Below are 25570 nucleotides of genomic sequence, written 5' to 3' on the forward strand. Positions count from 1 at the left end.
TTTTTTGCTGTTCATCTTGCAGGTGGTACACACCAGTGCCATTGTTTGTTGGTGTGGACTGTTTAAGGTGTGAGACAGTGTGCCAATCAAGCTGGCTGCTTTGTCCTAAATGGTGTCAAGTTTTTTTGAGTGCTGTTGGAGCTGCACAATTCCTGAATACTCAATAAATTGGGCGAAGAGGGAAAAGAATGGTATGTGGAAGTAGGCACTAAGTTGAAATAGGTGTATGTGGGGCTGTAGGAGATTAGGTGGGTGCAGCATGGTGACTGTGCGAGAGTGAGGGGGAGGTGAAAGGTGGAATGTTTTATATTTCTCCTCCTTAGGAAAAATAAGGTACCCTTTCGCATCATCTCATTGAAATTTATAGAATACTGGTGATCTGGATAGAATGGATGTAGAGAAGGTATTTCATAAGTAGGAGAGTGTAGGACCCGTGGGCATTGCCTCAGAGTGAAGGGATGACTCTATAGAACTATGATGAGGAAGAATTTCTTCAGCCAAAGGCTGGTTAATCTGTGGAACTCATTGCTACAGAGTGCTGTGAAGACCAGGTCATTGTGTGTATTTAAGACTGAGATAGATCAGTTCTTGATTGGTAAGAGGATCACATCCGAACTGCCTCTACAGACGGTGAGCCAACTTCCCAAAATGAAAATAGGGCGTGGTAAAAGAGAGGGGCTGCTGAGTCGGGAAACCTCATGGTTCAGACTTTTCTCCTCCTCCTTGAAAATCCAATTATTTACAGAAAAATAAAGAGGCCCCACTTCACACCATAATCTTCAATTCCCCTTCCTTTCAGAAATATATTCCGTTGTCTCTCATATACATTTTTAGAGCCAGTTTGAATAGCTTTTCCTGACAATTTGTTTCACAATTACATTATCTTTTGGGTGAAAGGTTCTGCTTGACCTTTTTCTTGTGCCTAAGGTACTAATTTTATACCTGTCATATCCTGATAATGAACCTACCAGCATTGTAAATGCATTTACCTCATTTAATTTCAGTCTTTTAGAGAGCAACACCTCTCAGGAGGCTAAGAAATTTGATATGCCAATAAAGGCTCTTACAAATGTTTATAGATGCACCATAGAAAGCATCCTATCTGGAAGCAACACAGTATGGTATGGCAACTGCTCTTCTTAAGACTGCAAGAAACTACAGAGTGTTGTGAACACAGCCCAATCCATCACTTCCATCCAGTGACTTCATCTATACTTTCTGCTGCACCGAAAAAGCAACCAACATAATCAAAGATCCTTCCCACCCAAGTTATACTGTCTTCCACCCTCTTCTGTCAGGCAGAAGATATAAAAATTTGAGTGCATGCACGAATAAATTCAAGAACAGTTTCTTCCCCACTGTTATCAGATTTTTTAACAGATGTTAATATTAATTAATGTTAATATTAATTTCTCTCTACACCTACTTGGCAGCTGTAACACTGTATCTTGCACTCTGTTCTGTTACCCTGATGCACTTGTATAGTATGACCTGCCCGTAAAGCACGTAAGACAACACTTTTCACTGTACCTCAATACATGTAACAGTAATAAACAAAATCAAATCAAAATCTCAAAGACTTCAGTTAGATCATTTCAGAAAAGAATGAGCTCAGAAAAGAATGTGCCTAAATTTCCCTTATAATTTAACTTCCCATTGTTCAGAATGAGAAGAGCCTCAAGCACATTAATGTCCTGATAGTGAAAAGGTGATAACTGCACAAAGCGTTTCAAATGGAATACGACCAATGCTTTAAATTTGTCATCAAGCTATATCAACTGTCTCTTTCCACCCTTTATACCCTTAGTGCAACCACCAACAGGAATTCCAACTTCAAATTGCCATTTAAAAACATATTACAGAGTCAGTGTGTCATAGTGAAAGATGTTATTTGACTCTGAGACAAACTATTAAAAAGACCTGTTTTCATAGTATTACAAGAAACTTCACTGTCCTAAATGGAGAAAGAAATTAGTCGCAGTCCCTGAATTCATTATGCGAATGAGAATAACAAAAGTTTAGTTCAAACTTAACACCATCTACCTGCTAAAAAATCCACAAACAAACAAAATACTCAAAATATTAATAACACATTGAATAAAATGTTTTATTCTCAGAAGTGATAACATTTGACAAAAACAAAATTTGAACTAAAGTAACAAAAAAGAAATAAAATCCAACTAACAAAAACAAATAATAGGAATGATAGAGGAAGAACAAGGATACATTTGAATATGTTATCATATTTAGCAAACCTTTTCTGGATTTAGGGCTGTTTGTGAAGGATGGGAATGGAACCAGTTGGTACAGAAATTAGAGAGATGTAGTCAGGCTGTGCATGATCAAACTGAAATAGCACTGACCACAGTGATAGGTGCTTAAGTCAAAACTCCAGGTTTCAGCAAAGCATTTTGAGGCTGCTTCTGCTCCATACAGTTATAGAGTTACACAACACAGAAACAGACCCTTCAATCCAACTTGTCCATGTCCACCAAACATCCCAATCCAACCTAGTCCCATTTGTGAGCATTTAGCCAATATCCTTCTAAATACTTCCGATTCAAATACTCACCCCAGATATCTTTTAAAGGTTGTAATTGAACCTGCCTCCACAACTTCCTCTGGCAGCTCATTCCATGACATGCATCACCCTCTACGTGAAACAAATTACTCCTCAGGACCTTTTTAAATCTTTCCCCCACACCTTAAACCTAAGTCTTTTAGTTTTGGACTTACCCATTCTTGGATAAAGACTTTGGCTATTCATCGTATCCATGCCCCTCATGATTTTATAAATCTCTGGAAGATCACCCCTCAGTCTCTGACACTCCAGGGAAAACAGCCCCAGTCTATTCAGTCTCTCCATATATTTGAAACTCTCCAGTCTCAGCGACATCCTTGTAAATCTTTTCTGCACCCTCTCAAGTTTAACCACATTCTTGCAAGAGAAGGGTGACTTGAATTGTACGCAGTATTCCAAAAGTGGCCTCACCAATGTCCTTTACAGCCACAACATGACCTCCTAACTTTGAAAGTCAATGCACTGACCAATGAAGATAAGCCTACCAAATGTCTTCTTCACCCTGTCCACCTTGTGACTCCACTTTCAAGGGTCAATGCATCTGCAGCCCTAGGTCTCTTAGTTGGCAACACTCCCCAGGGCCCTACCATTAACTGGATAAGTCCCGCCCTAGATTGCCTTACCAAAATGTTTTACCTCACAATGATATAAATTAAACTTCATCTATCACTCTTCGACTCATCTACCCATCTGATCAAGGTTCACTTCAACATTCAATAACAAATTGAAAATTGCCCAGGGAAGGTCGACAATAAATACAGAAATATGGTAAACATAGAATTTAAAGGCAGAATTGTTTAAATTGATAATTTCACATTCACAGACTATCACTGAATTTTATGCAGTGATATTACATCTGCCAGTGGAACACTCCCTCAGATAATTTCATCAACTGTGATAATACTTTTGTACTTTTAACTTCACAAGCTGAACCAGATACTGAGTCAGGTCTTTGTACCGACTTCCTTTTGTATAAGGACTATCAGATTGTAGCAAAGAACTGAATTGCTGTGATCTGCCTGACTCCAACCTGTTGGAAGCACCCAAGTGTGAACAGGGTTAATGACCGATTTCATCGCAGAATAGTGGTTTGAAAATTGTCGACGGTTTTGGGAGTCCAAAATGAGTTGAGTTTGAGTATTTTCAACCCAATTCTGAGTAGAAACAGATTTACAGCACAAAACTGTCCATAATTTGACATAAACTGTCTACCTTGTTCAAAAGAATTGCAAAGACGACGAGTGACACAATGCAAGTACACACAGGTAAAGTAAGGGCTGCTCATTTGAGAAGTTCACTACATTGTACTTGTCACCTGCATTACAGGCAAATTCTTCAAAATGGGTGTCCCTCAACTTTAGGACAAAGTTGAAAGACAAAAAAATCTTAATAACTTGGACAGGCTGAAAATAATGAACAGAAGGCTTTATTTGATTTTGCAAAGCCAAGCTGCTCGCAAATAAAAATGATTCTGGAATTTTTGTTGAAAACTCCAGTGTGGCATACCATAGTTTAAAAAAAAATTGGATACACATATGTCCAAATGTCACCTTAAAATGAAAGGTATAATCATTTCGCAAGATATACTTAAAGCTTAGTTTCACATGTTTTTCTTTCCCACAGATCTATGCCGCCTTAGGAATGTAGGTGGAGGAATGGAAAATATGACTAGACAGAATGTACCTCGCACAGAAACAGACAGTTCAACCCAACTGATCCATGCAAATCTCCTGCCATTTATCTACCCAGCTTTTCTTTAAGTGTATCTATGAGATTTACTTCAATCACTGCATAAAATTCAAACTGATAGTCTGTGAATGCGAAATTATCAATTAAAACAGTTCTGCCTTGAAATTCTATGTTTACTGTATTTCTGAAGATTCACAGACACCTATTCAGAACTGACCCTGATAAACTGCCAAAACCGACATCTGTTTTTCCTTTCTTTGTGAGAAACATGTAATGTGTCATCCGAAGTTTGTAGTCCAAATTCAAACACAGTAAGCTATCAACGTCGCCTCTCCAACCCTCATTCATGCACATTAGAAACTGATTATTAGCAGTTTAACTGTCTCATGGTTCTTGATTACTGTCTAGAGAAGCGCTTACATAATGGTGGACAGGTAAAGTCTAATGAAATGGCTAATTGGGAAGGGACTTTGGCTCCAACATCAGTTTAGACCGATTGCAGGTGACGCTTAGTTTGTAACTCACACCCGTTGAAATCAGAGGTTGAGAGTTCAAGTCTCACTCCAGGGTTTGAGCACAAACATCAAGGTTGGCACTCCACTACAGTACTGAGTGGGTGCTGCACCCGGAGGGTGGGTCAGAGAGGATCAGAGGCAAAGGCAGTGGTGTGACTTTCAGATAACAAAGGCTACCTCCCAACCTGAGAGCCTACTGGCAAACCTAACTGGGCATGAAAACAGCCGTGCAGTCTCCATTTAATCATCAGGCTTCTAAAGTGTAGCAGATGTGGGAAAGATGGCAGTCTTAAAATAAGTATGCTGTTGACTGCTGGAAAACCTGTTTCAGCTTCTTCTGCCCTCTGGCTTAACCAGGGTGCTGCCAAGCCGCTGACAAAGGACCTCTCTCTTGTTTGCCACTGCAATGGACTGGTTTAAACATAATTTGTGTAAATGAAGTAATTCTACAAATCCTTCTCTGCAATTCCACAACCTGAATTTGGATTTCAAAGAATCAGGGTCCAGATTTTCAGCAAGTCAAGTCGGCAATCCTAAATCTCACTCTGAACTCAACATTTCCTATTTTCCTCAGGGTGGGTTGAGCTTCCTTAGCCTTTAGTGCAAAAACTGGAATGTGGATTCCTTGGTGAGCCAGAGTATCCTTTGGAAAGATCAGACAATCTTTTGGATCTGGTAACAAGATACCCAATGCCTCTTGGGGAACATCAAGTGCCGTTTAGGATTGCTAAAAATAGACTTAAATATACGTAAAATGTGAATAAAATAATTACTGTCAAGCACATTGGAACTGTCAAAGATCTGTCACCATCAACTGTCAAAGCTGTAACAGACACTACCAAAGGGATCTTTCAAGAAGACTTGTCAAAACTGTCAAAATATTTAAAGCAGCAACTCTTTAAAACTTTGACAAAAAATGTCCCAAGTACTTCATAATGAGTTCTTCCTATTTCATGCTGTTATTGAAATAAACCTGACAGCTTCCACTGCTGGATTTAGATTACTGCTGCACAACTGATTTCACAACCATCCATTAACACAGTGGTACACCTTCATGTTCCACACTTTGTTTTGACAGCTACAAGAGGTTTTGGGTCCTTTGGTTTGGAACAATTAATTTCAATGCTGGTTGTACTTGAATAAAATATTTATTGTTAGGAGGCTTTATCCTGTTCAAGGAATATAAATGTAGTAAATGTGTCTGAAATAGACACTTAAAACTTTATTTGATAGAATGTTATTTTATCTCATCTCTGCATTGATCCTGAGATCTGCTCGTAATGGACACCAGGACAGCTGGCACAGTAAGTGTAAAGGCAAAGGATGGTGCATTGGGGGCATAAGTATAAAAAATTAAGTGCTAAGATGGCAGAGGGAGCAAAATGGCGATAGGGGGTGGGGAGTAATTCATAGCACGGTAAGGAGAGTTTACACTTCCATTCAAGGGACTATTCAAGTGTCGACAGGGAACAAAGGGATGAGCAGAGGGCATGAAATGGCATGGATTGGCTTAAGTGGCAGGCAATGGGCAGGGAGTGAGGGATGGAAGGATCTTTTGTATTTTATTCTTTATATTTTAATCTTGGATACAGCACTCCCCTCCTCCTGCTGCCCACCCCTATATCGACAATGAGCAAGTCGAGGCAGCATTTTTCTTGTCTTCTCCTGACTTGGTCGATCTGATGCAAGCCCAAACCTTTGATTTTATTAAAGCATATATTTTATTGTGTTGGGCAACAGTGGTAAAATGTTTTTTTACAACGTTATGGCCTCCTTTTATCTGCATATATTGTTACTGCTTCTTACGAGGATCTATCCAGAAGAAAATTAAATATGTGATCAATAATACTTACAACAGGAGTGAACTCTGTAAAAAGAGAAGTCTATAAGTTTCTCTCAGGATTGAAATTTCCCATTTGCAGTGAAAGCGTGGTGACAAGTGAGCTTCATGACATCCAATCTTCCATGGCCTAGAGCAGATTTTACCACCAGAGCTTCTACTTAGCACCTCATTAATTATGTGATCCAGATGTTCGGTTTGTTTGTCAAGGGGATCTCATGGCGAATGTGGCAAATGTACTTGCCACCAATGAGACATACCTCTAGCGCTATATTTAAGATGCTGCTGCACACCACACCAGACATTGCAAGCTTGGAAAAGTTGCTCAAACTTTGGTACCTGACCAGAATCACCCAAGAGTTGGCCCAGAAAAAGACAAGCATGTTTCCATACTTTGTGAGCAGAAAGCTGGAGATGATGGTGGACAGAGAGGTAGAGAGGAGATCTGCCCTCTTCCTTTCAGAGTGCCAAAGGGAGCCATAGCATCGGATTAAGTGCCATGATCTTCTCTCTGCTACCTCGTGCTGAAAGGACCAACATTCTCTCTAATGTTGCCACTGCATCTCACCAAAGTTTATGAATTACAGCCCTCAGTATAGCATGCAACATGAGCTTTCAAGGGTTCTCACCTACCTCCTCTTCCAGAATTTTGATTGATTCGTTCAGTGCTTCCTATTCACTCAATGGGGGACATCTAATTACCACTCCTGCTTATTTCCGACATACTCTCAATCCCTTCTTTTGTTTCTTTGCAGTAAAGACTGACCAACAATTGGTCCAAGACTGATGAAGGTTCCCTCCAAAGAGAAGATTGTGGAGTTGGCTGGAAAGCAGCAGGTGAAAATGTGTTGCTGGAAAAGCGCAGCAGGTCAGGCAGCATCCAGGGAACAGGAGAATCGACGTTTCGGGCATAAGCCCTTCTTATGCCCGAAACGTCGATTCTCCTGTTCCCTGGATGCTGCCTGACCTGCTGCGCTTTTCCAGCAACACATTTTCAGCTCTGATCTCCAGCATCTGCAGACCTCACTTTCTCCTGGAAAGCAGCAGGGCCAGTCTTATGGGAACAGCAAAAAAAATGGGCACAGTGAGCTTCAATGTGTGAATGTTGCTTTCCCATTGTCTATTTCCGCAGAAGCTTTTATCCATCTTCTCCAAGTAATTTTCTCTTTTCTTATGTAGGTACTAGCAGCACCCATGAACCATTATTAAGAAGAACCAGAGATCCTCAGCTCCATCTCTAACTCTGAGGATGATGCCAATGAAGATTCATTGGATGCATTCACCCGTATCCTCCACCAGCATGAGAATTTCTAAATTAGTACTCTTTCTAAATTAGACTCATAGGTTGAAGCTGGAGATCACTTCACTGACACATTCCCAAGGCCAGTTGAGGAAGAGAAGCTCCAGATTTCTGATACTCAGAGGATTGCCAGAGACCAAGCATCTGCTCAGGCCCATGCAGGAGATGTACCACTTGGTTAATCTTCAGAAAGAGCACAGGCATATCAAGCAGGTTTGCCAGATGTAATTGGCAAACTAGATGGGAAGGTGGAAAAATCCACAAATGTTCTCAGTACTATGATGACTTGGGCATGCTTGGAGTGACTGGTCCAGCAGAATTTTCAGCGTTTGCCAGATATGCGCATGGAACGGCACTCCATCACTTTAGTTATGGGTGCTCAGCATTAATTACATGTGAGAGGGGACGAGGTGCCCAGCCCCTCCACTTCCCCTACCTGTGATCTTAAAGCCTGCAACTGTACATGTCAAGGAGGATGATCCTGTACCTGAGTAGGGGACTCTCAGCTGACCTTGGTCCTCCAAGTCCAAGTCTTCCAAGTCAGCAAGGTGATCCGCAGACCAGGGTTCCCTCCACACCAACTACAAAAGTTGGGCCTAAACTTTGATGCAGTGGGAGGGACAAGAAGAAGAAAACATACCCATAATTGGTAATTAACCTTTCATTTTTTAAATGTATTTTCAACTGCACTTTTGGAATGTCTGCTATGGTATAAGATTTGCTGTCAGACCTGGTTAAATCACATAGATATAAGAGATGAGCAGCTTCTTCAGACATCTTAAGAATGAAAGAAGTTTATAATGAGCAAACATCTCACAAGCAGCCGACAGATTGACTGCAGATGACCTCAGTTGTCAGAGATCCTTGAACCGTGATACTGATGACTGCAGCCAATGTGGACAACACCGAGGCTAAACACAGTTTGCAGAGATTGTGCTAGGCCTGGCCTGCACACATCATTTCACACATCTCTGCAGGGAAAAGGTTCATTCTATATATTAGATTTTCAATGGAATTCAAGGCTGTGTGATGTAAAATGTTTACTTGCTTTCAATGCACGGTGGTCAATCAAGAAAAGCTACATAAAGTACTATGTACTTTACCTGATGAAGGAGCGTTGCTCTGAAAGCTAGTGTGCTTCCAATTAAACCTGTTGGACTATAACCTGGTGTGTGTGATTTTTAACTTTGTACATAAAGTACTACATCTCACAGGCTCAACATTGTCATAGAGAATGCTCAAACATTTCAAGGACACTTAGCAATCAGCATACAAGCTAAAACATTGGAAGATTACTGATGATGGAAGGGTCAGGTGTAGATTCCTCATGATTCCTCTCAGCCTGGTGGCTATTTTGAGAAGCTTCATTATTGATATCTTGAGACCTGCCTAACATTAGCATCATGTGATGTTACCTCAGTCTCACTGCTTCTTTTTCCTTAAAGATCATGCTGAGCAGTTTATGTGTCGAAATATCTCCAAATGAGATCACTTGGAGATATTATGTGTACATCACAGGGTCTGCCTGCCAGATTACAAACAGAATCACAAACCAATTAAACAAAGTCCAAACCAAGCTCATTCTTCCCAGACATGGGTGGCTAAAAAGGTTACCCTGGCCTCCTTGACTTAGCAATGCATCTTCTGTCGCACTGTCTTCAACTGTCTTCCTCATGAAAGTCCTGATCCTCAGTGTCATCTTCATCCTCAGAAATTTACTGTAAATGGACCATTTCTTCTATATCCAGGACGTTTCCCCTTTGTCAGCTCCAGTTGTGAAGGGCACAATGTGATACAATTAAGCCCTTTCTGGGCTATATTGTAAATCCCAATTGGAGCTTCAAAATCTCACATTCTGTTGGCCAATGGTCTGTTCCCCTAGGGCCCTAGTGGAATTGTGACATGTGTCTCTAGATCCACAGACTTAATTACTCGTTGAAATATCCTGCAAGTCACTCGGTTCAGGGGGAATTAGGGATTAACAAACATTGTCCCCCTCAGGGGTGCCCACATCCCAAGACAAAAAATAATTTTAAAAAGCCATTATATTGAGCAACTTAGTAAAATAGATAGTAATGAATAAAGTAACAATTAACATGCATCTTTGCTAACCTTCACAGTAAACTTCAAAGATAGCAATTTATCTTGCTTAAAAGGCTAAAGTAACAAAAGTGACAGAAAATCTGTACTAGTTTTGTGGTGTTAGTTTATCAAAATACTATGCGAACCACTCCATTTCAAACCTTAAAACTTGTTCAGTTAGTCACTTTCATCACCATTATTGTTGCAATATGCTCTTTGATCTTAAGACTAAGGTCAAAAACAAAGAAGATAACAGAAAGTCAAAATTGTATTTATGTGTTAGACTGCGCATTTATGAGTAGTCATCAGTTTATGAACAGTTAGTTCAGCTGCACAGACACAACAAGGCTAAATTTGATCTTGGATATTGGTAATTTACATTTTAGACTGCACAAATGCTATCAAGTTTCAGGAAAATGGCAGCATTGTGCCATTCAACCGTGATTTGTTGATATTTATAAAAATCTTCAAATAAAATTTGCAGATGCTTGAAATCTGAAACAAACACAGGATGCCGCAGAAACTCAGCAGGTCTGGCAGCATCTGTGGAGACAGAAACAGAGTTAACACTTTGAGTCTGATATGACTGTTCTTCAGAAAAGAAAGGTGTTGGAAAACAAAGTTATTTTTCCACAGAAGGTATGGAAACTCATCTCTTCACTCTTTAATGTCTAATGGCTCAAATACAGCTTGCAGGTGAAACAGCATTTCACTTGTACTTCTTTCAATCTACTTTACCATATTCACTTTACAAACACAGACTGGGTGACTGCTTTGGGGAACTCCTCCACTCTGTCTCTAAGAATGATCCCAGCTTGCTATTTCAATAATCACCTTACCTCTAGGCAAACATTTCCATCCTGCATTTGCAACAACGCTCCAATGAACCACGATGCAAGCTTTCAGAACAACACCTCATTTTTGGCTTTGGCACTTTACATGCTCAATGTCCCAACACTGAATTCCATAACTTCAGAAACTGACAACATGGTGTCTGTTTTTCCACTCTTCCCTTTCATTCCCTTCCTTAACCTTTAAACCCCTACAGCGTTAGGGTCATGGAGTACGTAGAAAAAAGGTCCTTTGGCCCATTATGCCCGCCCCAGACAAAAACAAGCCCTTAACTATTCTAATCCAATTTTTCAGACTTGGCCCATAGCCTTGCATGCCTTGACATTGCAAATGCATATCTAAACACGTTTCACTTGGGTTTCTGCCTCTATCAACCTTATAGGCAATGAGATCCAGATTCCCACCATATTCTGGGTGAAAATGTTTTTCTTCACATCTTCTCTAAACCTTCTATCCCTCACCTTAAAACTAGTATCCCTGGTCATTGATCTCTCGATCAAACTGGAAAAGTTTCTTCTTGTCTATCCTATCCATGCTCCTCAATCATGTCCCCTTATCCATCTCCTCTGCTCTAAGGAAAACAACTCCAGACTGTCCATTTCTCTTCATAATTGAAACTCTCTAGCCCAGGAAACATTCTGGTAAATTTCCTCTGCACCCTCTCCAGTACTATCATATCTTTCATTTCATGTAGATTCCAGAACCACAATACCCTAGCTGTGGCTTAACCAACACTTTATGCAGTTCTAGCATTATCCCTCTGCTCTTAAATTCTGCGCCTCAGTTACTAAATGCAAGCATGCCATGTGCCTTCTTCATCTCTTTATCCACCCGTCCTCATACTTAAGGAAATGGTGTGCATGTACACCAAGACCCTTCTGATCCTTGGTGTTTCCCAGGGTCCTACTCTTCATCACGCATTCCTTTGCCTTGTTTATCCTGCCCAAGTGCACAACCTCACATTTATCCAGATTGAATTCCACTTGCCACTGATCAGCCTTGTCTTGTTTAGAATGATAGAATCCCTATGGTATGGAAGCAGACTATTTGACCCATTGAGTCCACACTGACCTTCCGAAGAGTATCCCACCCAGACCATCCCAATCCTATAACCCTGCATTTCCCATGGCTAATCAACCTAGCCTGTACGTCCTTGGACACTGTGGGCAATTTAGCAGACCAACCTACCTAGCCTGCATATCTTTGAACCATTGGAGGTGTAGTGGGCAGTGAAGAAGGTTACCTCAGATTATAACAGGATCTTGATCAGATGGGTCAGTGGGCCGAGAAGTGGCAGATGGAGTTTAATTCAGTTAAATGCGAAGTGCTGCATTTTGGGAAAGCAAATCTTAGCAGGACTTATACACTTAATGGTAAGGTCCTAGGGAGTGTTGCTGAACAAAGAGACCTTGGAGTGCAGGTTCACAGCTCCTTGAAAGTGGAATCGCAGGTAGATAGGATAGTGAAGAAGGCGTTTGGTATGCTTTCCTTTATTGGTCAGAGTATTGCGTACAGGAGTTGGGACATCATGTTGCGGCTGTACAGGACATTGGTTAGGCCACTGTTGGAATATTGCGTGCAATTCTGGTCTCCTTCCTATCGGAAAGATATTGTGAAACTTGAAAGGGTTCAGAAAAGATTTACAAGGATGGTGCCAGGGCTGGAGGATTTGAGCTATGGGGAGAGGCTGAATAGACTGGGCTGTTTCCCTGGAGCGTCAGAGGCTGAGGGATGACCTTATAGAGGTTTGCAAAATTATGAGTGGCATGGATAGGATAAATAGACAAAGTCTTTTCCCTGGGGTCGAGGAGTCCAGAACTAGAGGGCATAGATTTAGGGTGAGAGGGGAAAGATATAAAAGAGACCTAAGGGGCAACTTTTTCATGCAGAGGGTGGTACGTGCATGGAATGAGCTGCCAGAGGAAGTGGTGGAGGCTGGTACAATTGCAACATTTAAAAGGCATTTGGATGGGTATATGAATAGGAAGGGTTTGGAGAGATATGGGCCGGGTGCTGGTAGGTGGGACTAGATTGGGTTGGGATATCTGGTTGGCATGGACGGGTTGGACCGAAGGGTGTATTTCCATGCTGTACATCTCTATGACTCGATGACTCTATGGGAGGAAACCGGAGTACCCAGGGGAAATCCACGCAGACGTGGGGAGAATGTGCAAACTTCACACAGTCACCCGAGGGGGAATTGAACCTGGGTCCCTGGCATTGTGAAGCAGCTGTGCTAACCACTGAGCAACCATGCTGCCCCAAAAGTTTACTTTGCCTTTAGTAGGGAGGACAATTCTCTCCGTCTCATCTTAATTTACACCCATTTTACATATTTTTCTCTTTTATCACTATTGATACACTCTTTGTCTTTCACCTCTTCACCATCTTGTTCCTCCTCTGCCAAAAGTATATAAAAAAAAAATTCAGTTCCGAGACTTGAATGATTAACTCTGTTTCTCTCTCCGCAGATGCTTGGGCTTGATTTTGTCAAAATCTTGCTTCTAATAGGTTAAGGCAGATAGGCAGGTAACAGTTTTGAAGACGGGTCACTGGACCCAAAACGTTCACTCTACTTTCTGCTGCCAGACTTGCTGAGTTTCTCCAGCAATTTCTGTGACTGGAACTTTAAACCTTGAATGCATTAGCACAATCTTAAGTTAGAACATTTTCAATAATTTAAATTCTTTCCACTTTAACTTCCTGAAGTACATGGTCCATGTCACACAGATTCTAGCTTGCTGCTTCAAAAAACCATCCCTACATATGAACTTTTTTGACATTATTCAGTCAGGAGTTCAACCCTCTATTCCAACTAATATGTTTAAGTACTGAAAGGATGAAGCTCAATTTAAAGCAATAAATGGACTACATATGTAGCTTAAACTTCAAAGTTAATCATTCTCAAATTGGCTTTGAGCAATAGTATGGATTTTTATCAACAATCGTTTTCACTAAATTTGTAATTGACAAACTAATTTGTTGCTCAGATCAAGGGTTAGAGCAATCAACCATGCACAGGAAACCTCATTGCTGTTCATACATTTTTCCATTGATTTTTTCTAAATTTATACTTTTATCTATAGATTCAAGCTTATAACTGTTGCTACATTATTTAAAAAAATCCGAAGAATCTGGAACCATCACTAAAAGATGCATTATAATAGACTGAAACAAACTAAAGACTAATATTTGATATGCTCTTGGAACAACAGAAATTGGACCCAGATTTACCAACAACTGATTTACTTGCTTGAGCCATGCACACCAAATTTCCTATATGTACAAATTCAGCAGGTTAATTTCTTCACTGGGTACATAAAGTTGTGCAAGGTGACTCTATTGAAGACATGTGTGGTCAAGCAACCACAGACCCAAAACTGGATATTCTAAATTGACCTACAGCTGAAGAAATCAGGCCTGACTGAAATTGGCCAAACTAAATTAAACAGCAATCAGCAGTTATCATCTATAGAGAAAATGGACACCAAACATAAAGAGGTCACAAAGGTTCATGGGAAACCAGTTATGACTCGCCTGAATGTTGTGCATTGGAGAAGTGCTGATCAGACTTTCTGGTGCCTTGATTTCTAGCCAGTGCCTGAGGATTTGCATTTTACACCTCCCCAGCATGGGAATAGTGGAGGGTGTTGGCATGACCCAATTGGAAGCTTTGAACCATGTAAGGCAGCTCTAAGTGAAAAAGAAGTTAAATACAGAGGAGCAGAAATTCAGAGACATGCCTGTTATTAACCTTCAACAATATGCATCTAATGGTTGCAGTCTAAGGTCATGCTAACTTTCTGCCTCCCTGCTTTGGCTGAGATTGACACAATAGAAAAACGTGTTCTGAGGAAGGGTCACTGGACCTGAAGCATTAACTCTGATTTCTCTCCACAGATGCTGTGAGACCTGCTGAGATTTTCCAGCGATTTCTAATTTTATTTCAGATTTCCAGCATTCTCAGCTCTTTTGTTTTTTTTATATAGTAAATCAGCATTCCATTTTACATCACTTGATCTTTATTTCTGATAACTCCAAATGAAAATTGGAGGTAAAGTCTGAGAGAAGTGTACAAGGGGCTGGCAAATTGCTATCACTGATGTTACAAAGTCAGAATTATTCTTCCACAAAATTAAACTGCTTTTTGCTCTCATTCTTCCTTGATTTAATTGCCTGAAGAGCATCTTAAGCAGAAATCTGCTTACTGTCTTTGACAGTGTGAGTTTCATTGTCATTGAATCACTGTATTATAACTCCACACCTAACACAACTACGGACACATCATTGCTCCAAGGATGCAGTACTTTCACCAACAATATCTCCAGAAAGTTGCCAGTTTCATCAACATCCACTGAACAAAATGTTTAAAATTGTAAAAGTGAAGAATCTAAAAATAAAGAAATGAAGAAAGGAAACATAAACATGAGGAATTTATGGCACAACACTTCTATGAAGAATAGTTAATTCTCACTATATAACATATTTATACAGTTTGAAAAAAATATATAAATTAAAATAGATTCTTAACCTGAAATGTGACTTTCTGGTCAATGTCAATAACCTGGAACTGCTTGGAGAATCGTTCATCTTCACTCCAAAACAAGCGGATATCTGGAATTCCGTACAAAATCATTGCTATCCGTTCTAACCCCAGACCAAAAGCATATCCAATCTTGCCTTGAGCACCAGCTGTAATCAGAAAAAAATCAAAGGCCTTGTGAACATTAACAACAAAACACCCAGTCACCTTTACGCTACTTAAAAAGCAAGAGACACAATCTTCCTAATAACCTATCAGCTGATGGATTTAAAGCATGAGTGGGTAAAGGGCAGAAGCAAGTATCTGTACCAGTCTTCAATACATACAGGAGGTTTTAATCATCTATCACAGATGATAATGTAGCTCTTTCATTTAATCTAGCACCACTTACTTGGATTCTTATTGTGTGCAGTTCTACCCATCAGGGTTTACAGTACCTTCACTTAACACAAACTTACTTTTTCATAATCGATTTAAAGTTAGGTTTAGTCAACGTGCGTTAAACCTTTTGTTCAGAAAACCAATTGAGGAAAGTTTTCAGTTAGTAGAGCTATATTTTATTTCAATTAGTTTTACATATGGTCCCTGAATGTAAGGTTCTGCAATAATATTAGCAATTAACATGACTATATAATGAGAAGAGAGAAAAGACATACCTCATTAACACATCAAAAATAAATTGTTACACTAATTAGGTCAGGCTAGTTAATATGTAACTGATCCATACACACCAATAAGCCTCTTTACACACCTCCAATCTGTGCTGAGTTAGCTTATCCCAGCTGGGTTAGAGATTGATGCACTCAACTGTCTTCACCATTCTTTGGTTGAAGAGTGAGATTATTCAATATAGTCTCTACTCTTAATTACTATTACACAGAACTGTACAGCATTAGAACAAGCCAGTAGAAAGGGTGGACTGCAGATGCTGGAGATCAGAGTCAAAGTGTGGTGCAGGAATAGCACAGCTGTTCAGAGAGCATCCGGGGAGCAAGAGAGTTGACGTTTTGAGCATCAACACCTCATCAGGAATTGGAGGGGGGGAACCACCCTCTTGAACCGTCCTACCTGTCCATCTTCATTCCCACCTATCCACTCTGACTTATCACCATCACGGGTATAAAGAAGGGAGCAATTAGGCAGAAAGATAAGAGCCAACAGTCATCTGAAGAGATAACAAACTTGCTATCTGAGGAATAAATACCTAGCTCTCACACAAAATCAGTAAAGTCTCTAAAAAAGCACCATAAAAGGTATCACAACACTTCTAGCTAAGAGTCCTCACAGAAGAAATTACAATGAAAAATTCCCGACAGCAGGATCAGCAGAAGAAAGGCAGGAAAGACAGTGGGGAAAGCAGAGCATTCCAAAAGACACATTCTGTGTGAACTTTGAGAGATTAAGTTTTAATTTTTTGTTTTCTTATTACTTGGGTTTATTGGAACAGCATATGATTAGAATCTTGTTATATTAGGAACTAGTTAGTAGAGGTGAATTGTTCGGTTTGTTAATAGTTTAGTTGATTTGTTTCCTGTTTGAGTTATACAAATAATTTGTTACTTATTAAAGTATCAGGGATTCCTTCTAAGAGATTATGAAGGGCAAGGTGAGCTTCTCTGGGTGTTTCACGTTTAATTATTCGAAGGAAACTTCTATTCCCACCATAACAGACCGGGGCTGATTTAATTATCAGAGGGGTTCAACCCTTTTACCCTTCATAACACTTGAGAATCTATTAAAGTTAGCAGGATTTTCATCATGACATCATCACAGCAAAGGAGACCTTGTCCACATCGGTATTGATATTTGCAATTCTATAAGCTCAGGGAAAAAACTGCTAGTTTTTTTTCTTTCTTTGCTGGCCTGTACATATTAAGACTAATTACAACACTTTCACTACAGCTGAGATTGGCTGATTAGCATATACTGAGCTGTTGCCATGCTTTTATGAGACTGGAATATCCCAATAAACCATAAAGTTTTTGAGGTCAAAATAAAAGTTTTAGATACCTCAGATACTCATAGTGACTGAGATCTAACTTAGATAAATTGCTTTATAAATTTGAGAATTAGGACATTATCTGCATTACCAGTGCCAAGGCAGCCCAAAAGTGCAGTGAGTAAGTTTGTAAGTTAATTGTGTGATTTTACACTGAGCAATTGTATTCCAAAACCAGAGTAGCCAAAACATTATGCTCAGATAGTTTTCACTTGAGAACCACGGGTGGTAATATCTAAGGAACTCAATTAGAAAATAGTTGACCAATTTAAATAGTACTCTCACAGGTCAACAATCCTGACATGGAAATCTAAGCCAGGATCAGAAGTCAATCTGTTAGATTTATGTCCAGTCAGGAAAAACAAGAGCAGTGAATACCTAGGTTTATGTCAGTTATTGAAAAGGTTTATTGAAGATGAGAGCTGGAGATCATGCACGACCTCCTAAAAGATAAAGCAATTCGGACAGTCACGACTGAACTAAATATGTAATACAGACAGCACAAGCAAGAGCAGCATGAGAAATTCTATTTCTGTTTTCCTTAAGGAGAATGAATAAACTAAATAGAGTAGGGCCTTACCATAAGTATTGTTCTCTTCATTCATCTACCAATTGCAAAATAAACCAGTTTGTTTATTTGTAGTTGGCATAACATGGGGGCGGATGGTAGCTCAGTGGTTAGCACTGCTGTCTCACAGCACCAGAGACATGGGTTTGATTCTACTCTCGGGTGACTGTCTACCTGGAGTTTGCACATTCTGCCCATGTCTTTGTGGGTTTCCTCCCGGTGCTCCTTTTCCTCATCCAAAGATATGCAAGTTAGATGGACCAGCATGCTAAATTGACCATAATATCCAGGGATGTACAGGCTGGGTGGATTATGCATGGGAAATGCAGGGTTACAGGGATAGGATAGGGAGTTGGGTGTGTGTGGGATGCTCTTCGGACAGTCGTTGTCTCGACGGGCCAAATGATCTGCTTCCACATTCTAGGGATTTTATGATCCTACAATCTCACTAAACTGTTGGTCAGTTTGCTTAGTATAAAGTTCTAGAAGCACACATGACACTTCTGTCAAGATTACAGCAAACACTTCATGCAACAAGTCTTTTGTCTGAGGTCATGGATTGCTGAATTGCATGTTCAACAGTAAAGATAAACTGTCCACACAGGATCTGGAAGCAGCAAAGATGACTGATATTAACCCGACAAAACATCTCGATCTAAAACAACTACCATTTCCTAATTTTCATGATGGATAGTTTCCAAATCTATATCTACCTTCGAGGTTAACAATAATGTGGTAAAACCACAGACGACTGCAAGGTGCACAATACTGAATTACAGACAGTAAATAACATCTTCACTATGCTGAACATTACTTCTTACACTCTATCCTTGGGGACTGATGCAGCATAATTAAATTCAGCCATGTCCTATGTGCCCAGCATGTATATTTTAAAGCAACAACAAAGAAGACTGTTCCTTCTGTAATGGGAATTAGCAACCATCAAGTGGTCTTTTTATCTGATATTATTGTTAACCAAACTGTTACTATTATATAATGCACATTAAGTTTTTCTCCTAGCTACATTGCTCCAGAATAATTGGCTTTCTTTTGCATTTCCTGCTTGCTCGTTGTTTTTCTGATTTTAAAAAATGTTTTGCTGTATATTTTTCTCAACACAACTACTAACACTGGTGGATATGTGTAGAAAATTGATAAAATACTAGGAATGCATTTACAATGTCACCATACACAACAACTAGGGAAATAAAGAAACTGTACCAGGAAGCATGAGGAAGCACTCAGAAAGCTGATGTGATGTTGCAGTGTATTGTTGTGCAATCTATTATTCAACCTGTGGTGCTGAAAACACAAGGTAGTAGAAATCAGATGTAACAGCAAGATGCGAAATCCAACTGATCTGATATCTCAGACATTTTTATTCCAATGTCTAACCCATGCATTTTTTCATCAGTTATATGAAGCTCTATAGAAATTGGAAATGAAAATGATTAAATTATCATGCCAGCTATGACAGTTTGTTCATTTGCACTTTGAACTAATTTTCATTTTCCAATCAGTTTTCACTTAAAATCACCTGTGTTTCAGTTTCTACTTTTTCTCCAGAGTCTTCTGCCTGAAAACAGGTTCACATTACCACATTCTACATGACGTGCAGTTAAAGGAGGCAGTTCCTCAATCTGCTTCAGCCATAATGGCAACTGAACTTTGTGCTGCTGGCACCAAATTGACCCATACTGGCTATCTGGTCAACTGAATCAACTTCAAAAAGTTGGAATTGCTGTAACAACATACTACTTTTCAAGCATGCCCATTTTGTAGAGCTATGGATAGTGATGGTCCAGGAGGCTTGGCCAAGAGGTAGCCTATGGGCCAGAACGTGGCTAGTCAAGGCTGTTTATGCCACCCATGAGGCCTTGTCCAAGATCCATGGGGCAACAGATAAGAAAGTGGATTGGAAAATGGCTGTCAAGTTGCTTGTCCAATCACAATCCTTCATTTGCTGCTGGTAAACTATTACAGCATGGAAACAGACCCTTTGGTCCAACTCGTCCATGCTGACCAGATATCCCAACTCAATCTAGTCCCACCTGCCAACAACTGGCCCATGTCCCTTCAAACCCTTCCTATTCATATACCTATCCAGATGCCTTTTAAATATTGCAAGTGTACTAACCTCCACCACCTCCTTTGGCAGCCCATTCCACACACACATCTCTGCATGAAAAAGTTGCCCCTTACGTCTCTTTTATATCTTTCCCCTCTCACCCTAAACCTATGCCCTCTAGTTCTGGACTCCCCTACCCCAGGGAAAATACCTTGTCTATTTACCCCATCCATGCCCCTCATGATTTTATAAACCTCTAAAATGTCACCCCCCCCACCCCCCCAGCCTCCAGGAAAAACAGTCCCAGCCTTTTCAACCTCTCCCTATAGCTCAGATCCTCCAACCCTAGCAACATTCTTATAAATATTTTCTGAACCCTTTCAAGTTTCACAACATCCTTCCCTTAGGAAAGAGACCAGAAGTGCATGCAATATTCCAAAAGTGGCCTAACCAATGCCCTGTACAACCGCAAAATGACCTCCCAACTCCTGTACTCAATACTCTGACCAATAAAGGAAAGGATACCAAACACCTTCTTCACTATCCTATCTACCTGCGACTCTACTTTCAAGGAGCTATGAACCTGCACTCCAAGGTCTCTTTGTTCAGCAACATTCCCTCGGACCTTACCATTAAGTGTATATGTCCTGCTAAGATTTGCTTTCCCAAAATGGCTGTTTTTAATGATTATTCCAGCATCAGGGTTTAAATAAAGATAAAAAAGAACTACACTTTTCAATTAATCATTTTGATAACAGTATACCTTATTTGAATCTATTTGATCAGATACTAAAATAAGAACAAAAGTAAGAAAAAATAAGAAGTTCAAAAAAATTGCACATCATGCTGGCCAGAAGATCTTTATTGGGAAATTGTTCTCCCTGTTCTTGTGAGGCTAACTCATCTTTTAAATCCAGCTGTAGCCTGAGAATTACCTCCAATGGCATCTTCCTGTTTACAGATAACAACCTCTGGTGTTGCCCAAGAAACTACCTTTGGCACCCTGTTAATTCTCACTGACATCAACTGAAATGCAAAGTGGAATTTAATCTAACTGACTTGGGTTCCAGCCCATTAGTTTGAGAACTAGTGAAAAACATGCATTGCTTCTGAATGGGAGGCTCAACTGGGTTAAGTACCTGTCAAGCACATAACTGGCATGTTCACCGGGCTTCAGGGTTACAGGGTTGGAAAAGTTACCTGCTGAGAGCTGTTGGTCAATCCCACACAGTGTCATAGGCTACCGTGGTTATGTATGCAGAAATTGGTGACAGGTGAGTGAAAGTGTGATATGAAAATGAAGCTCATGAGCAATGGCAGTTGGTGCTTTCAATAGCTATCCCCTGCCTGAAGTTGAGACTCTCAGTGTCCGTGCTAGTTTTAAAAAGAATTACTATCCCTACTCTATTCACCAACCCCACAAAGTCAGTTTCTACATGTGTGCTGACAAAAGCTTATTGTCCTGCCTGATAACTTCTCCCAGCTTCTCCACTGACTCTGAGTTATAGAGTACAGAGTCTGTGATGGTGCTGTCCCTTTACAAGATTATGCTGTCTTTGTTTTTTTCAAGAGGGGCTATAAAGTCAGTGGTGCCAAAATGTCGAACAGACACTGCCTAAGTCAATAATCGGGGAGGCCTTTAGGTTTTTTAAAACAATTATACAATGAAAGAGGAGTGGCCAGTTCAGGTTTTTCCTAGTTTGGTTTAGTTTTAGCAGGCTGTCAAAAACTGCTGGGGGCCCAGAGAAGCAGCGACAGTGAAAAAGGGTTTCACGCTTCAACGGAGGTCTTGCCTGAACTTTCTCTCTTAAATTGCTCAGACTTGTAAAAACCTGTGTTTGAATTTACCATTTGCCATGGGGTGTGTTTATGGGATGTTGCAGGAAATAGAACAGCTTCGCTAAGTTGCAATTTCGAGTCAGTTAGATTTTCAAATAGTTGTTATTCTAAATCTGTTTTCTTTCAATCATGTTTCAACTATAGTGTGTAAATAAGTTCTGTTTTGCTTGAAGCCAGGTACTTTGACCAGCTGCATCACTCCTGAAATATCCACTATTCATCTGCCTTTTAATAGATAAATATTAGGATCTGGGCTTCCTTCTTTAAATATTTTGAGAGGATGTGGCCTGGTCCATAACAGATTGGCTCATCCAGGATTTGTTCTATAGTTCCAATGTGGAATTAGGGTTGTTGGGCTCAAAGGCAACAAGTAGTAGAGGTTTGTGTCTATTGCTCCGAGTGTTGAATTTGGATGGTTTAAGCAGTGTTTGGCATAGTAATGGCTCTTTCAGTCACTAAGAGTTTCCTGAGGATGACTTTGGAGGTTTGACAAAGGGTGAACAATGCAGAACTGCTGGAATTGGCAGACACTCTGGAGTTGGAGTTACCTTCATCAATGAGACAAGGAGAGATAACCACAATAGCTCAGCATTTAAATTTGCTGAAACGCCATCAGAATCTTTGGAAATGGCTAAAGTTCAATTGAAAATGAAGCAGCTTCAGTTCGAGGCACAAGAAAAAGGAAGAGAAAAAGAAATGAAACAGTTTGAAATACGATTAAAGGCAGAGAAAAAAGAAAAGGATAGAATTGCTTTAGCAAAACAAAAAGAAAATAAGACAGCAGAAAGGGAGAAAGAGAGAGAGTTTGAACTTCAGAAATTGGCACTTAGGCAGGAAAGTTGGTTTAAAAGGATGGAGGTGAAGATAGAAGGTAAGCTTAGTGAGAAAGATAGTGCAGATGGGCAAACCCATTGTAGCCAAAGGCCTGGTGGGGATCTGTTTAAATATATCTAAACATTGCCTACATTTTGTGAGAAAGATGTAGAAGCCTTTTACATCTCATTTGAGAAGGTTGCTAATCAAATGAAGTGGCCAGTGACCATGTGGGTTTTGTTGATCCAAACAAAGCTGGTACATAGATCTATTGAGATATTTGCATCACCATCAAAGAAGATATCTGGGGAATATGAGGCAGTGAAGAAAGCCATTTAAGAAAGTATGAGTTTGTGCCAGAAGCCCAAAGACAACCTTTCAGGAATCTAAGGAGGGATCCTGGTCAAACATGCATTGAGTTTGAAAGGATCAAACTAAGTAATGTTGATAGGTGGATAAAAATAGAGCAAACATATGATGCTCTCAGAGAGATGATTATTTTGGAGGAGTTCAAAAATTCACTTCCTGAAGTAGTGAGAACTCATATGGAAGAGCAGAGAGTTAAAACAGCAAAATTAGTAGCTGAAATGGCTAATGATTATGAGTTGATTCATCAATCAAAATTTGGTTTCCAAAATCAATTTCAGTCCGAGAGGGATTGAAACTGGAGAAAAGAGAAATCCTCATATTATAAGGGAAAGGTGAAAAGGAAACCATGAAGGGGAAATAGAAATTAAAAAGCTCTGGTGTTTTCACTACAATAAAGTAGGCCACATGAAGTCACTGTATTGCTGAGTTAGGAAAAGCACTTGGAAGATGGATGGAAGAAAACAGGATAAGCCAGTGAATTTTGTTAGTGGTAAAGGAAAGCACTGTGGAGGCTAAAAAAACTGCATCAGAATGTACAGCTTGGTCGGAGGTTGGTTAAGGAGGAAGTACCAGATCTTCTTAAACCATTTATGAGTGAAGGTAAAGTTTACTTGCATAGGTCAGGAGCAGCAGGTTAAGAGGTTGCAGTATTAAGAGACGCAGGATTATGTCAATCTTTGATATTGAGAGATGAGGAGATATGTAACTCAGAAGGTCTACAGCCAGAAAAAGTCCTAGTATGTGGAATTCGCAGTGAGACAAGAAGTACTCAGTTATGTAGAGTGACGTTAGAGTATCCAGTGAAAAGTGGAGAAGTGGTGATAGGAATACTGAAAGGACTCTCAGATCCAGGAATACAATTTGTCCTTGCTAACAATATAGCTGGGTCACAGGTAGGAGTGTTGCCTGCTATGGTTGAAAAGCCAACGGAAAATCAAGTAACTGATATATTGCAGGAAGCATATCCTGGGATTTTTCCTGACTGTGTGGTAACAAGGTCACAAAGTCATCAGTTGAAATAGGGAGAGAAATCAAAGAATGCAGGTAAGAAAGTTGAAGTAGAATTATCAAAGACCACATTTGATCAAATGATTGACACAGGTGGAGGACAATGTGGATATGTTTAGCTCAAAGAAATTAACTGAGTTACAACAGAAAGATGAAAAACTGAAGCAATTATATCAAAAAGCATACATTGAAGAAGAATCTGAGTGTATGCTTGAATGCTACTATCTTAAAAATGATGTCTTAATGAGGAAATGGAGACCATCACATATTGAGGCAGATGACAAATGGGCAGAAGTTCATCAAGTCGTATTACTAGTGGGTTAGAAAAAGGAGGTATTTCGGTAGTGCATGAGCTACCAGTAGGAGGTCATTTAGGGATAAGAAAAACTCAAGCTAAAACACAAAAACATTGTTACTGGCCTGAACTGCACAAAGATGTAGTTGAATTTTGCCAAACATGTCATGCATGTCAGGTAACTGGAAAACCGCAGGCAGTAATAAAGCCCCCAACTCTAACACCCATTTCTGCATTTGATGATCTTTTTACAAGAGTCTTATTTGTTTGCGTAGGACCCCTACCTAAAACAAAAAGTAGGAATCAGTATTTGTTAACAATAATGGATGTGTCCACTAGATTTCCAGAGGCCAATGCATTATATAATATCACAGCTAAAAGGATTGTAGAAGAATTATTCAAATTTTTCATTAGATATGGACCACCCACAGAGATACAGTCAGATCAGGGGTCAAACGTTCCACAAAATTATTCAAGGAATTTATGGACAGCTTAGGAATAAAACAATACAAATCCACTCCGTACCAGTCAGAATTGCAAGGGATGCTAGAAAAGTGGCATCAAACGGTAAAGACCGTGTTAAAGGCTTAAAATCAAGACTACCCAGATAATTGGGATAAAAGAATTCCATTTGTATTTTTTGCCATCAGAGGTGCATCAAATGAATTGACCAAATTCAGTCCACTTAAATTAGCTTTTGGGCATGAAGTGAAAGGACCACTAAAATTGATTAAGGAGAAATTGGTGAGTCAGAATTCAGAGACTACATATTTGGACTGTGTGTCAAATTATAGGAAATGGTTAAATAATACGGTCGAGTTAGCTAAACAGCATTTAAAAAAATCACAGCACAGAATGAAACAGGAAACAGACAAGAAATCAAAAACTCGCAATTTTGCTAACGGAGATAAAGCATTAGTGTTACTGCCATGATAGATGTACCTTTAAAAGCAATGTTTATGCACCTTATCAAATTAAAAGGAGACTGAGTGAGGTGAACAATTTGATAAGGACTCCAGACAGAAAGAAATCTCACAGTGTGTGTCATGTGACTTTGCTCAAAAGGTATTTTTCCAGGGAAGGAAAGCAAAAGGAGAATGTGTTATTGATTACAACACAGAGTGAAGAACCAAGTTCAGAGGATTCTGAATTAGACATTCCTCAAATTAAATTGGACAATGAGGAAGTTGTCAAAAATTGGGTTAAATT

General features: G+C 39.8%; 1 protein-coding gene across 2 annotated transcripts in view; it reads right to left on the bottom strand.

Moving 5' to 3' along the window:
• The window catches only part of fars2 (phenylalanyl-tRNA synthetase 2, mitochondrial), a 444725-nt gene that overhangs the window by 169786 nt on the left and 249369 nt on the right, over positions 1–25570 (bottom strand). For both annotated transcript variants that reach the window (XM_043719492.2, XM_087978504.1), the window contains one exon: positions 15391–15551. In XM_043719492.2, the coding sequence (XP_043575427.1) occupies positions 15391–15551 (161 nt within the window). The remainder of the gene's footprint in view (positions 1–15390; positions 15552–25570) is intronic.

The sequence above is a fragment of the Chiloscyllium plagiosum genome, unplaced genomic scaffold (genome assembly GCF_037043375.1).
Source record: "Chiloscyllium plagiosum isolate Xiang-an unplaced genomic scaffold, Cpla_swu_hap1 HiC_scaffold_34, whole genome shotgun sequence".
Classification (NCBI taxonomy): Eukaryota; Metazoa; Chordata; class Chondrichthyes; order Orectolobiformes; family Hemiscylliidae; genus Chiloscyllium; species Chiloscyllium plagiosum.